This window comes from Anopheles moucheti, chromosome X (assembly GCF_943734755.1).
Source record: "Anopheles moucheti chromosome X, idAnoMoucSN_F20_07, whole genome shotgun sequence".
Taxonomy (NCBI): domain Eukaryota; kingdom Metazoa; phylum Arthropoda; class Insecta; order Diptera; family Culicidae; genus Anopheles; species Anopheles moucheti.
The window spans coordinates 13,228,916-13,243,149 of NC_069142.1; the positions used below are offsets into that span (position 1 = coordinate 13,228,916).

General features: G+C 43.8%; 2 protein-coding genes across 2 annotated transcripts; both read right to left on the minus strand.

Annotated features, from left to right (window-relative positions):
• Nucleotides 1-414: 414 nt before the first annotated feature.
• LOC128307470 (box A-binding factor-like) lies at nucleotides 415-3,275 on the minus strand. The gene has a single exon (XM_053045340.1). The coding sequence runs from the start codon at nucleotides 3,273-3,275 to the stop codon at nucleotides 2,364-2,366; it is 912 nt and encodes a 303-aa protein (XP_052901300.1). The 3' UTR covers nucleotides 415-2,363.
• Nucleotides 3,276-3,338: 63 nt separating this feature from the next.
• On the minus strand, nucleotides 3,339-4,162 carry LOC128307471 (homeobox even-skipped homolog protein 2-like). Its single transcript, XM_053045341.1, has one exon. The coding sequence runs from the start codon at nucleotides 3,918-3,920 to the stop codon at nucleotides 3,339-3,341; it is 582 nt and encodes a 193-aa protein (XP_052901301.1). The 5' UTR covers nucleotides 3,921-4,162.
• Nucleotides 4,163-14,234: the final 10,072 nt, after the last annotated feature.

Sequence of the window (14,234 nt, forward strand, 5' to 3'; positions counted from 1 at the left end):
ACTTGATTGCTTTCGCGGCACGAGCCCGTTCGTAGTGGCTTATTTAATTTCGATCATTTTAAACAAAATCGTACAACAATTGTCTGCAACAGCGTTGTAAAGGAAGGAAAGGAAAAACAATTTAAAATATATTGAATAAACCGTCGTAAGGAAATAATTAATAATTAAGTGAAGAAATAATGGCATATGTGTCTACAAAAACAATACTATTATTGATGAAATACCACAAAACCAAAACCAAACCAAAAAAGTAATATACCAAAAACCAAAACAAAACATTAAACAAATCACCACCATAAACCATATTCGCTTACCTAAGTTATTGCTTAAACAGTTATAATTGCTGTAACGTCGTTTTGCCCATATATCTACTAGGCAAGATGGTAATAGTAACGTAAATTAAAGTACCCAAAGCCCAAAGTGGTTAATTTCTCACATTCAATCCAATCCAATGCTAACACAAGCCAACGCGTAATGGTTTTTGTTTTGTTGTTCTTGTTTTTATCCACAAAATTCGTTAAATTTTCTGCTTTACTCTGATTAGTTTTCTTTTTCACTTTTCCTAAACGATTTCTTTTCTGTTTTTGTTTATTTCTCCACAATATTCCAGCCTTTGTTTTACAAACTACCCTTCGCGTTTTTTCTTTTTTTTTTATTGCTTCATCCATCTAAGTACTCCGTTGAGTTTTTGGTTTAAATTTTACACGCGTCCCTTTCATTGATAGAACCAATTTGGAAGATGATTTACTTTTTTTTTGAAATGCTGCGCTTTCTTCTGTACAAAATATAATTTGCATTACTAACAGACGACGAACCCCCGCATGCATTTGTTTTCGTGTGCTTGCTTGCATTTTGTGCTTGTTTGTTGTTGTTCGTTTCGGTGTTTGTTGTAACAAAGGTCAACAAAGGTTGTAAATCTATTGCAAATTCACACAACTGTCCGCAGCTTGGTTTGGTTGCAATGTACTATTTTGTCGCTGTTTATCGATTAAAACTGCCCAGTCCAGTGCTTCTTCACTCCGCGGTTAACATTAAAACAAAACAAAAAGCATCATATGCATTCCCTGGTGGCAGCATGTCACCATCCTCGCTTATTTCGCTCACTCCCCGCCATTTATTTGTCCCGATTTATTCGTTTTCGTGTTGTGTTTGCTCGCGCATTATTGTGCCGACAACAAATAAATAGCATAACAAGTAACATCAGGTGTTGCATTAGGGTGAATGTGTGCGAGTGTATTTTGTTGTGGTGTCGTTACGTTCAAATACGTTCATCATTCCGCTCCTTAACAAAGAAAAAAGTCTCTGCATTGCATTTGACACGCTTTAAGAGATGTTGCGCCTGTTACCCCCGCACCTGCCTATTAGTAATTATCTAGCCCTGCTATCGGGTAACGCATGAGCCAGTTCCAGAAACGAAACATTAGAATTACAATAAAAAATAAAACAAATTATGCTCACCTATCGATTACATTCAGGCCATCATTAGTTCATGTTTAGAGTATGTTTGTAGTAGAAACTTGTAATTTGTAATTGCTAAAAAGCTCTAAAAAGGCGCATACATTTCGCGCGGTTTCCGTCCGATACGGAGGGAGATTGCATTGCCGTTCGTTGTGTGCGTGCGTACGCAGCTACGAAAGGGCAACACGCTAATGGGAGGGGAAGGTCGAAGAACGGTCGTAAACAAACATTAAGAACCACCCACGCACTTTACGCGGTTCATCAGTTTTGCTGCAGTGAAATTAATGGGATAATAATAAGATTCCGTTTTGTTTTTTCCTGTTTCTTCCCCCCTGTCTTCTCTCTTCTCTCTTAACAACCAAATCCCGTCCCCGTCGTTTTGGTGGCTTATTGTGCTTGGTAGTACTTGCAGTACAGTGTTTCGTATGTATGGGTTACTTATTCGCTGATTAGATTAGTTAATTAAACGGAAAAAAATGAAAACCTTCAGCTAGGCTAGCATGTTTTAAAAAACGCGGGGTTCGTTTCCCACCCGGTGACGTCATTTTGATTGAGTAAAACGTGTCAGGTAAATATACAATATACATACATACACGAATAATCCCATATTGGTTCAATTGGTATTTGCAATTATTTTTTGTTTTAATTAACACGTATTACGGTATTATCACAATGGTTTTTTTTTTTTAGAACTACCACTTTAAACATTTTTCCACCGTATTTTTTGTTTCGCTTTTTCGCTCGTAGTCTTCGATTTGTTTTTTTTTGTCGTACGACAGCACGAACGCGGGGTTTGTGCCTTTGCCGCACGTTGAAATTCTTCTGCAAAATCGCTCATAATCGTTTAATCGGCGTGTGTGCGCGCGAATGTATATGTGTGTGTGTCTCTGTGTGTGTGTGGGTGCTCAGTCTCGACAGGCTAGTGAGGCACCCTGCCCACTGTCATTGCTTTGCTCGTTGGGACCAGTAGAGGACGCGGCGGACACAGCAGTAGGTGGAGCTGGTGGCGGTGGAGGGGGAGGTGGAAGAGGAGGCGGAGGTGGAGGAGGAGCGGTAGCTGATGGGGAATGATGGGCGGGCGAAGACGACCGCAAGGAGGTGATGGTTGCGGCCGCCGCAGGCAATGTCTCGGGATGGCGGAACAGGGACCGGTACGTGGAGCGGAACAGATGGCCGTGAGGGTTAGCGTGCGGGAAGTTAAGCTGTGCCGGTTCCTGGCCGGTGTGTGGATGGGTGGTGAGTGTGGAATGGTGGGTGCCGGGGATGCTGCACGCAGCGGCGTGTTGATCGAGCGACGAAGTCCCGGCGACGGCCAGTAGCGAGCTGCCGTGCAATGGCGACTGCCGTGGAGAGCCGTGCGAAGGATGAAGATGTCGATGCTGCTGCTGTTGCTGCTGTTGTTGGTGTTGATGAAGCTGCTGCTGTTGTTGCTGCTGCTGCTGCTGCTGCTGCTGCTGATGGTGGTGCAGGTAGTGATGGTGATGGTGGTCGTGCAGATTGTGCGACAGATGATGCGATTGGTGGCGATGGGTAGATTGGGCCAGCGCACCCAACGTGGCCGACGCACAGGAGGAGGTGGGGGAGGAGGAAAGGATGGAGAGGTGATGGGACAGGCCGGACACAATATCGGCCGCCACCTTCGGGGGCGGCGTCGGGGAGGAAAGCGCACCCGGGACGGGATGCATGTGCTGATTGTGGTGGGTGTGATGGTGCGGATTGTGGAGCGGAAGAGGCGGCTGATGGGACGACGAGCTGGAGGAGCAGGACGGTGTGGGGGAGGAGGACGAGGACGGATTCGGATGCAGCATGGGTAACATGGCTGCAGCCGCGGCGGCTGCTGCCGCTGCGGCCGCTGCAGCTGCCGCCGACGAGATTGAAGATTATTCTAGCCGCGTAATGTAATGGCCGCCACTCTGCTGGGGCGGCTGTTGTTGTTGCTGTTGCTGCTGTTGTTGCTGCTGCTGCTGCTGCTGTTGCTGACCGTTGTTTGCTGATCCATTACTGCCACTTCCTCCACCTCCACCGCTTCCTGCGCTAGCCGCCGACACAACACTCGCCGGTTCCAGCTCGTTAGTCGCCCCGGCGGCTGTGGAACCATTCGCACCACCACTACCACCACCCCCACCGCCACCACCCGTTATCGCACTGGTAATGATGGGCAGGTGGCGTGTCGGGACCGGGGGCAACCCGGCGACAGCAGCGGCCGCCGCAGCCGCCGCACTCGGGGGAGTCATCTGCGACAGGTCGGTCATGTTGATCGATTGGCTGTAGGCGGCAGCGGACGCGGCGGCCGCCGCCGCAGCAGCCGCCGACGCGGCCGAATGTGTGTTGAGATCCATCGGCTGTACCGACGATGGCGAACTGCACGGCAGCCGGTGGTGGAACGAGTAAGGCATGCTGAGCGAATGCAGCGAATCCGACAGCAAGTACTGATAGTTATCGCGGGGCGGCTGGGCCGACATTAGGCCGACGGCGGCGGCCGAATTGCTGATCGCGTTGCTGTAGCAATCGGCGGTGGTGGGCTGACCGGAGGCGACGGCCGCAGCCGCCGCCGCCGCACCGTACGGGTTGTCGTACTCGGACTGGTACAGCTTGGCCGCCGTCGCCGACGGTGAGCAGATGGCCGCCGATCCGATACTGCCGATCACGCCCCCGGTCGGGCCCGCACCGCCACCCGCCTGACCGCCGAGGCTGCTCGCACCGAGCCCACCGTTGCCCAGACCACCGCCACCGCTTCCACCCCCGCCGCCCACGCCGCCCACATGATTGATCAGCCGCTTCTGCGATCGGAGCTTCTCCTCCCGGCGCCATTTTGCGCGCCGATTCGAGAACCATACCTATCGAAACCGCGGTAGGCCGGTTTTTTTGTTTTGTTTTGACAATTGAATTTACGCATGGAGTGCCGAGGGTAAAGAAAGAAAAAGAACCGTTGTTAGTATTAGGGGAGTAATCCACCACCAAGTTAGTGTAAATAGCAATCTTTTAAATGTACACAAACACGGAGATTGATAACCGATAGCTGAATATACAATATTACAATAGCAGTTAATATAAAGTTATTATGGTTAGCGTTTTTTTAGTTAAAAATTAAAGATATTTTTATATTTTCCTTGCGATTCTCTGTAAATAAAAATTAAATTGCTTAAAAAGTGAAAGAGAAAAAGCGAAATAGAGAGAGAAAGAGAAAGAGAGAGAGAGAGAAAGAAAACTAGATGCGATGACAGAAGCTGTATTCCGTGCTGAATGGAGCGGAAACTCCATTGTAAGTTTACTCTAAAGAATCACTTCGTTCGGAAGAAGATTTTCCATTTTCCATTAGTGCAAGCAGGTGCTACTGCAGGTGTGGAGTGAGCATGAAAAATACGTAAAGAAGATATAAAGAAACATATTTCAAATCAGCACAGTTTACGTGGGTTTCTTGGGCATTGGAAGCCGCAAGGATCACTGAATAATTTGCACCCAAATCAAATGCAGGGGTTTTCGAGTGGAAATGGTAAAGTTTGAGCTATATTTGAATTATTTCCATGTTGAGGTGGAGTACTTGGAGGTGGATGTGGAATCTTTCATCCGTTTCAGGCTATGATTTGTTTTGTCGAATTATAAGACTTCGACAACTCATTTTTACGTTCTACCAATGACTCATTAGCTCGAATAAGATGAGCAAATATTTGAGATTTATAACAACACAGATGAAGACTAATAACTCTTAAGATGTGAGATATGTAGCTCACAATAGTAGGTAGCAATGACAATTTTTCTTAAGGTAGAGAGTCTTGTATTGTTTAAAAAAATAAACTTTAAGGCGTTAAAGTGCGCCTGATACTATTTACTAATGACTAATAGTTCATCACCTGTGTGGGCTACAAAGATATGAATTATTTCACCCCCTATTTTTTATTCCTTACGCATGTTTCTCTTCACTAACAGAAGTTCTAAACAAGTTCGATAGGCGTTTTCCTCTCTGTCTCTCTTTCTCTCTTGTGTATTCTTATCAAATGTCTAATGTTCGAAAGAATGATTACAATAAGCGATGGTAAACATTTGTAGAATTTGTGGAAAAAAGTGTGAAAAAAGTGGAAAATCTTCCAAATCTATCTCAAAATTGTTCACTTCATCTTGAAAACAATCCAGAAATTGCTACGTAACTCACATGAAGACTTGAAAACCCCTGTAATACTTTGTGATCGAATACCGGACTAAGTTTTGAAAAATTTTAAATCTCTAAACTTATTAGGTATGCCGACGACTCTAAAAGGGGCAAATAACGCTTTTCCGCTTGCAATCGCACACGCAAATAAATGGAGCATTATTTTACGCACGTTCCCTCGTTTGCCAGCACTGCGCAGACTCGCTAAAACGACCACCTTGGCCGTTCGGATGCTGTTCCTTCCCTTTTATTTTCGCTCTGTTCCTTGCGATGGGAGGAAGTGGGAAATTTTCCCGACCCAAAACCGACCAAGCCGAAAAAAGAAAATCACGCAAACAGACACAGGGATGTTCGCTGCGGGTGGAAGGAAACGGAAAAAAGCAAAACGTTGCCTTTAACATTGCACACTGGCCATCCTGGTGCACACATTATCCAATCGTAGCGGTGAAGCGTGACAAGGGAAACATTAGGGGCAACAGTGCCGAAATGGTGCACCAATCGTATCATCCTTTCTTACAATTCAGCTAGTGGAAGAAACAGCGCACCGAATGTGTGGAATTTGATGATTTTTGGTGGTATAATCTTATCAATCGTTTGGTCAAATTTGGGCACCAGACTGTTAAAGAACTTGTGGCAATGACCAGTAGTTTAGAATTGGAAAACAATGGCAATGTATATTCTTCTTCTAACTTGACAAATAGGAGAATCCACTCGAATTTCCTGAAGAACGATTGGAGCTAGTGATACCATAGAAAAAGTTTCTACATCCAAAGATAAATCAAATCCTCAAACAACCGAATTCTGAAGTAGTCTTTAAATTTCTGAAAGCATATCTCCCCGTTAAACAATATTTTTATAACATAAATAAAAAAATAAAGTGTTTCTTAATTATAAACCATGTTCACTTTTAAGAAGACAATACTAAGACCGCATAACAATAACAAGGTTTACGTATATTCACCCCATCGTAAGCCACATGTTGCCACTGTGTCCTTTTCAATCGCGGTTCAGATTGATTTCTGTGTTACATGTCATATGTGCTACTGCATTGAATATGCCATATGGCGAAAAGCATTTCAGAACGTGGCACCCTTTTTGCGCTACATTTAGCAACACTCGCTGATTGATTTTTAGTTTGCAACTAGCGCGATTTGATTACCTTTCCTTTGATAAACATTTTCTCAATTCAGCATAAGCTGGTGGGTAACATTGTCGTTTAAATACTGCTAAATTTATGTTCAGGGAGGGCTGATTAAATGAAACATATACACAAATACATCAATCAAAAGTAAAGTAAAAGCAAATGTAATGTTTATGGCAAAAACACTAATAATGTTGATGCTATTAAATGGTAAAGTTTTATGACAAGATGAGTGTTTTGTTGTTGTTTAAAGAAGCATTACACTCTGAAGATTTGAGAAAATAGTAAAATGTTCACTATTTATTAAGAGAGTTTTATTAAAGCTAACGACAAATTTATCTCAAAGCTTAGTTAGTATTTATCATAAGCTTAGTTTAGTATTCTAACTGTCAAAATATTTAACAAGTGTTGGGTGAATCTGAGTGAATCATTGTGCTTTATCAATGAACATATAAGATTGCTATGAGATTCATAAATCATGCTAGATTTATGACCTCCACCTATAATTATACCACGTGTACCATCATGGGGATTCATGGGAAATATGACGAAAAGGACTCCTTACTAAAGATTCGTATGAATTACTCTTCTAAAAAGATTCAACAAGCACAATACAGCAAAGGATTATATTTAGGCTTATATTAGGCCACTCCTTGATCTACTGCGATAGGTAAAGGCTTAGCACCTCTGTCAACAACCTGCTACTTGACGAACGTCATAGAGTTCGTATCGTTAAAGTTGAATAACATCAATTAATTTTCCTTCAATATTTAGTGTACCATACACTTTAGCATGGCGATTTGAAAACTCCACAATGGATAAGTATTGGCAGTTGTGAAAGCATTGTGGCTATTATTGGAATTAATTTAAATAATTTAAAATTATTGAAAATAAACATCCTAATGAAAACAGCTTAACTTACACTGTTTTTTTTTTGTTTCGTTAGAACGGCCTGGCCGTATCGACTTATTTTACCACGTAGCAGAATAGTCAGTCCTTACTACGGTGGATTGGTCCGAATGGGATTTTGGTCCGGTCCATTCGTGTGAAGACCGGCTCCGCTACCATCATGCCACCGGGCCGCCCCACTTACACTGTTTTCATATAAAATAAATTTTAAATAAAATGAGAAAAAAATATCCTACACCTGACCTACATCGACTATTCCCCTTTCCCAACTACCGTACGAAACTGTCACATACCCGCAAGTTATTAAGGTCACAAAAAGCAACTTGTACCAAAAAAAAAACGAAATAAGAAACTAAAACAATGACACAAAAGGATGACGATTTACACTATGCGCCTTTTTGTTGCATCCGACTGTATGTTGAGATTTAGTTAGCCTACAATAGGGGGGGAAGAAACAGAAAAAAAACCCAACAATTTCTTGCAACGCATCAATCCCAGTTCTAATTTCCGGCAACGCAACATCCGTTTGTGTCAGGATATATGTTGCCGTCCACTGCATCCCCTGCACTGCCCTTGGTGTCCGTACCACCGTGTGCGATGCGATCGGCAAATTATTGTGCGAGTTTAGGGCGGTTCCATTGTTCCCACAATTGCCCTGTCGTCATCTCAATTACACACCCCACCGGGACCTCCCTCTCCACCCTGGGTAGATGCTGGGACCACTTCATCCCTTCGTGATGAATGAAGCGGTAAAGATCGGGGTTGATATGGAAAGGCACTCGGGACAGGCAGGGGATGATGAACTTTTTTTCAATTACGCCACAATTCCCGAGTGCGCTAGGAGTGACGAGAGATTTAAGAGATTCGGGCACCCTTCACGGCGTACGGACAGCACCCAGCAATGAAGTTGCCGCATGGGGGAAATTCACCCACAGCAGGGTGGAAATAAAAGGAAATGTCATCGATGCATAGCGCTTTGCAGATCTCGCAGCATCCCTTTCAGTTAGCAACGCAAGGGGTCGGTGCAGTGCGTCGAGAGATCATTGAACGGGTTCCCTGTTCGGGCCAGCAGCCGTATTTCCGAACCGATCGGCGTTTTTCGAACGTTCTTCACCCAATCCACACACACACACACACACACACATACACGCACGCACATTATTATAGCGCGACTAATTACAAAACTCCACAATCCACAACCAGGCGAACCTGGTTCGGTAAGTTTTGCAAAGTGGCACTGCTGGCGAGCGTCTCGAAATCTGTCCCTGACTCGTTCGGGGAAGCGTTCTTTGCACAACACCGAGGGGGATGAACGGCATGAACATGGAAGGACGGCCGCCATTCATGCGTGACGCGAGTGTCGGCAGCTATGGCAGTCAGTGAAGCGAACGGTGAAGCCTTCTCGGCTGGAAGTAATCGCGCGGCTCGAAATGGCTGACGGTTTTGTCGTTGTGCACGCACAGTAGTTTTGTTTTCGATTGTAAATTACGCATTGCGTCCGTAAAATTATTAATGCACAGCTTGAAAAAATACAATCATTAATTTAATACAAATAAAAGAGGACGTTCTGTCAAAGTACAATCACAATAATTGAATCAACTTCTGCAAAATCAACACAAGGCTTCGCTCGTTCGATCACCAAACGATGAGCTTCTGTTTCAGCCTTTACTTGCGTATTTATCGTTACTCCTTTGCGTGGATGCACTTAAACACACACTAGCGAAATGAGGCAACACACACCGCGATGGTACGAACGGGAATGAAATGTCCCACCGAAATGAACACAACTGCAGCAAAACGAACGCTGCAAGGATGAATAACGACACCGTTGCAGAACAACGGAACGACAAACAAAAAAAAACCGGACCGGACCGATTTGTTGATATGTTTCGGGTGTCAAACGGCGCATCGCTTGACAGCCAGAAGCTGCAGGGACCCGCTCCGCGTGCGATCATTGACGGTTCGCGACTGCCTCGGTTGTCCGGTGCAGGAATGTTCCTTCCGGGCGCAGCGAGGGCAATAAAGTTTAGGGAAAAGGCCAACAAACAACAAACAAATAGCCAATAGCAAATCTACCACAAACTTGGATATTATTAGCAATGCACACAGTTTTGCGACTGCTTTTGCCCCTTTTGAAACACACTCGCACACACACACATCCATAAAAGCAACACACACACACATAAAGAGAGAAGAAGGCTCACGTAAAAATCGATAAATTGATCACGCCTCGGTGCGTCTCGCTCGCGACTGCGCATAGCCGACCGTGCCTACTCGTACGGAACTAATCCAGGAAAATCGTCGCATCATCGTCGACCATTCCCGGGGAAAAACGACCACCTGTCCCAGCAGCGCTGCTTCTGTCTGGCGGATTTTAGCATTTAGTTGTGGCTGTTTTTTTTTCTCTCACACACGCGTGTTTGACTATCGCCAAAAAGGAGTTTCATTTTATCATTTCAAAACAGTTGGGAAGCGAAAAGTCGCTTCTCGTGTCATAGTGGCTTAATTCATTTGTGTACTGCATTTATTCCACTACGTGTTCACTGTTTATCCTTCTAGCGGGGGACACCTTTTCCGAGGGGTTTTCCTTCTTAAAGCGTTCTTAATGTAGCTCCACTCGCTTCTGGATAATGTTTTGTGTGCGATAACTAATCGTCCGTAGACAGCTTCCGGAATTTTACTTCTAGAAGCAACATATTTTCCTTCCCGAGCGCATCAACAGGAAGCCGTGAACCGTTTTTCTGCTCGAAGGCGACCGGAAAATTCGACTGTGCTTGTAACATTTTCACTCCCATTTTTAGCACCACCAGCATGTCCATTGGAAGACAGTTAATGATACATTACGTTCCGGTGTGCAAGGAGAATAAAATCGTACGAAATGTTCTTGGTGTGGTTTATGGGTTTACGTAAGAAAATTGTTTGAGTGTTTGGCAAAGCAGAATCATGTTCGTCGTCCTTTTTTTCGGCCAAACAAAAAACCAAATTCAATGAAAATTAAGTAATATTCAGTAGGGGATATTACAGGCAGTCCCCGAGATGCGCTATTACAGTGGACCACTAAAACCCGGGAAAAATCCGCGTATCTCGAATCCTGGTGCAATTTCCTTTATGCTTCAAAGTTGACTCCCTTCTCTGCACTTAAATTATTCAATGAATCAGGTAATAATTACCTAAAGAGGAAAAGAGTGCACTAAAATAAATTAAAAACAAATGTTTTATATGACACAGAACAGTACTTTCGACCAATTTTTCAACTTTTTGCTTAGATTTCGTGCTTTAAACTAGCTCAGCTGCCAAATTTCCAAAAACCGCGTATCTCAGGGACTGCCTGTATATGTAATCAGAAAAATTGTTTCATCAATTGCAGGAACATGGTTCTTTTGATGGATCTTAAATAGCACGGGAAAACAACGAAAGAAAGACATGTTTACCGAATTTCCGAAATTTCATCAGTGCCATGTGTGCAAAAGGCGTGCATAAAATAGTTAAAAGGGCCTTCAGAATGTCGGGAATGAATTGGTTGATTGAGGATTTTTCACTCTATATATTTCATAAGATATTTTTTCCTGACTTTATATGTAACTTTATATGTTTTTCTGAGCATGTGCCACCCATGAGATGCGTTCTGCACGTTAATATTTTCAATTTTCAACTATAAATTCTTGAATACCGTCCCAAGTTTACTAGCTGCTGACATGGAACTGAGGAAGTCCTGTACATATTAGTCCAAAGTATCTTCAATGTTTCGCTTTTGGTACTGAGCAGCAAAAATAAGTGTTACATCCACCGAATGCTGCTGTTACGTGAGATTTTACGCGTTGAAAGGGGTATTTTCGAAGCATTGGGATTTACTCGTTATGCATAATACTTAAGATGATGGTATGAACGCTTAAAATTGAATAGAAAATATTTATCCATATCGGCACATCTTCACGATGCATTTTAAAAGAGTGCACGTTCAATGAATAATTCTATTTATCAAATGTTTATCCTATCACTCAGCAAAAGTTTGTGGAAAAACTGATAAATCTCTTAAATAGCATAGTCCGTATAGATTCCCCCTAATTCAAGAACCGACTAGTTAGTAATGGTTCTTAGCCATTATTAGGCATTAGACCAAAGAACGAAAAACTCCGAAGAATAAAGATTCAAATGCCAAGGAGTTGAAGAATTTTTCTGGATATCACTAAATCAGATGAGCTATTTGTTTTAAAATACACATTTGTATTTTATAGTTCAAGGTGACCCAAGAACACCTCAAACTATTACAAATCTATTCCATCCGAGGTGTATGGTAATACATACACAAATGTCTAAGAGTCATATATCTCAGTAGATCGTTTTACTAATTTAGATAAGACATTAACTCAAGTATTTATAGTACAACGCTTAAAAAAGTTGAAAAGCTCTGTCGCATCGTCAATCGTAGTGAAGTTGCAGCATCGAAGGTCAAACAAGGAAATTGAATTATTTAGCCTTTCAACATAAATTTTACAGATATATCGACGTGTATTATCAGCAAAAAGTATATAACGTAGACGGGTGTTTATCTTAATGAGAATGAATCGTTTGTGCTGGCTACTTCTGAGGTATATTTAACTTCAGCTAGGTTAGCAAAGATCAGGAACAAGTTGAGGTTCATATTTCCTGTTAGTTTTGTTAGAGTTCTCACTTCTAAACCGGTCATTAGTGTAGTTCCAATCGCTAAATTATCATTAGAGAATAAAGAGTCATTAAATAAACCTACAACTCCTACAACTACTTACGCTTCTGGAGCTGTGTGATGACCCGCAGTAAACATCGTCTTCGGTGACGCACTGCGAGCTACAACAAGCAGCGTTCAAGTTGTCGCGAGTTTTGATAGATGGCAGATTTGACGTTTTACGACGGTTGATTGTGACCGGGCAGGTATAGGCATTGGCTGGTAGCTGAGGATCATCTATATGCCCCTGATTTTATGACTTTTTGCGCGTTTCCTTTCCACACCACACAACCCAACCACACACACATACGCACACTCGTTTTTGTTGTTATTGGATTTTCTCTTCTTTCCCTTCTTCGCATAGTGAGCGACAACTTTTCAGTGGCCGAGATGCTGGTTGATGAGGCCGAGATGGATTTCACATTTCAACGCATTGCCCGTTTGCCTTCCATCAGCATCTCTCGCTTTCCATTTCAACACTATATCGTCACGTAGCAACAAAAGGCCCACTGGCTCACGCACACGTAGATATTCGGTGATGCTTGGGTCACACTTTCCTGTTGCTCGCTGTTTGCGATGGAATGTTTATGGATATTTTGTTTGTTTGTTTTTCTTTTTCGGGTAACGGCAGACGTGCGTTTTTGGTCAACAATTTGTCACAAACACGTCGACGGCGCACTTGCATCTCAGAAGGGGGTGGATTGCCGACGCATTGAATTGATCATCCTTCGCGGAACGCACTTCACCTGTTGGTGGACCGTCCGTTTTGTGTGCGCTCGCTTTCTCGCACGCACGCACTTCGCGTTTTCTATTCGCATCTCATGCTCGCATCTTCGGATTTGATTGAGGAATGCACGGAAGAACCCGCTTTGTCCAGCAGTGTCTCGCAGTGTGGTACGGGGAACAGGTTCGCTAAAGTACACACCGTTGACACAGGGCTGATGGGCAGCGTTAATGTAAGTGGCGAGTGGCCTTGCGGCTACCGACATACCGACCGCCCGGATGCGAACAAGGCCAGGACGGGCACAACACACAACTAGCGATCACCGGACGGTCGTGCTTCCGTGCAATGCGCGCAGGGTCACCGCCTCTATCGCCGTGACGACCACTTCTTGCCCTTATTCCGTATCGTCTTCACCGTATCGGAGACGATCCTCACCTACGGGTGTTACTACCTGCCGTTACCTTCCCAACGGCAACAGTACGAACCACACACACGCATACAAACACACCCTTACACCCACCGCCAGCAGTGACGTGTCACGAGAGTCGCCCGTTGTGGCCACGGAGTTGGCTCTAGTGTTTCTTTCTTGCACCGTTGCGACTACCATTCGATGCCGCTTTCACTGCCATTGCGGAAGTTTCGGCTTGACGACGCGTTTGAGGCAGCTTGATTGATGCTGTACGATTGATTGATTGTCGCACTGTATTGTTTAAATGTAAATACACAATAGCAATAGCACTTCCAACACTGGTAGCACACACCAATAGGCAACACACACCAGCAGAAACTTTCGCACCGAAACGGGACAGCAACGACGCACGTACGCGACGCGATCGACAAGCTCAAGTTTCTTCGGGCGTCTGAGCGTGTGTGTTTCGATGGCTGCGTTCAACACCGCAGTCGCCCGCTGGAATGTTGTGCAGTGGTGTGCGTATACACCACTCGTCACGATCAACGCAAAAGCTTTGGTGTACGTGAAGCTGCAACATAAAAGCGCTAGCGCGGCAAAGGTGTAAGCCTCTGTTTCATATACATTTCATTTTTATTTATTAAAGAACTTCACCAACTCTTTCTACATGTGTGTACTTATTGATGCTCTTTTCATATTAATTATTTCGTAAAATTAGTTTCATAATAATAAATAATAATGTCT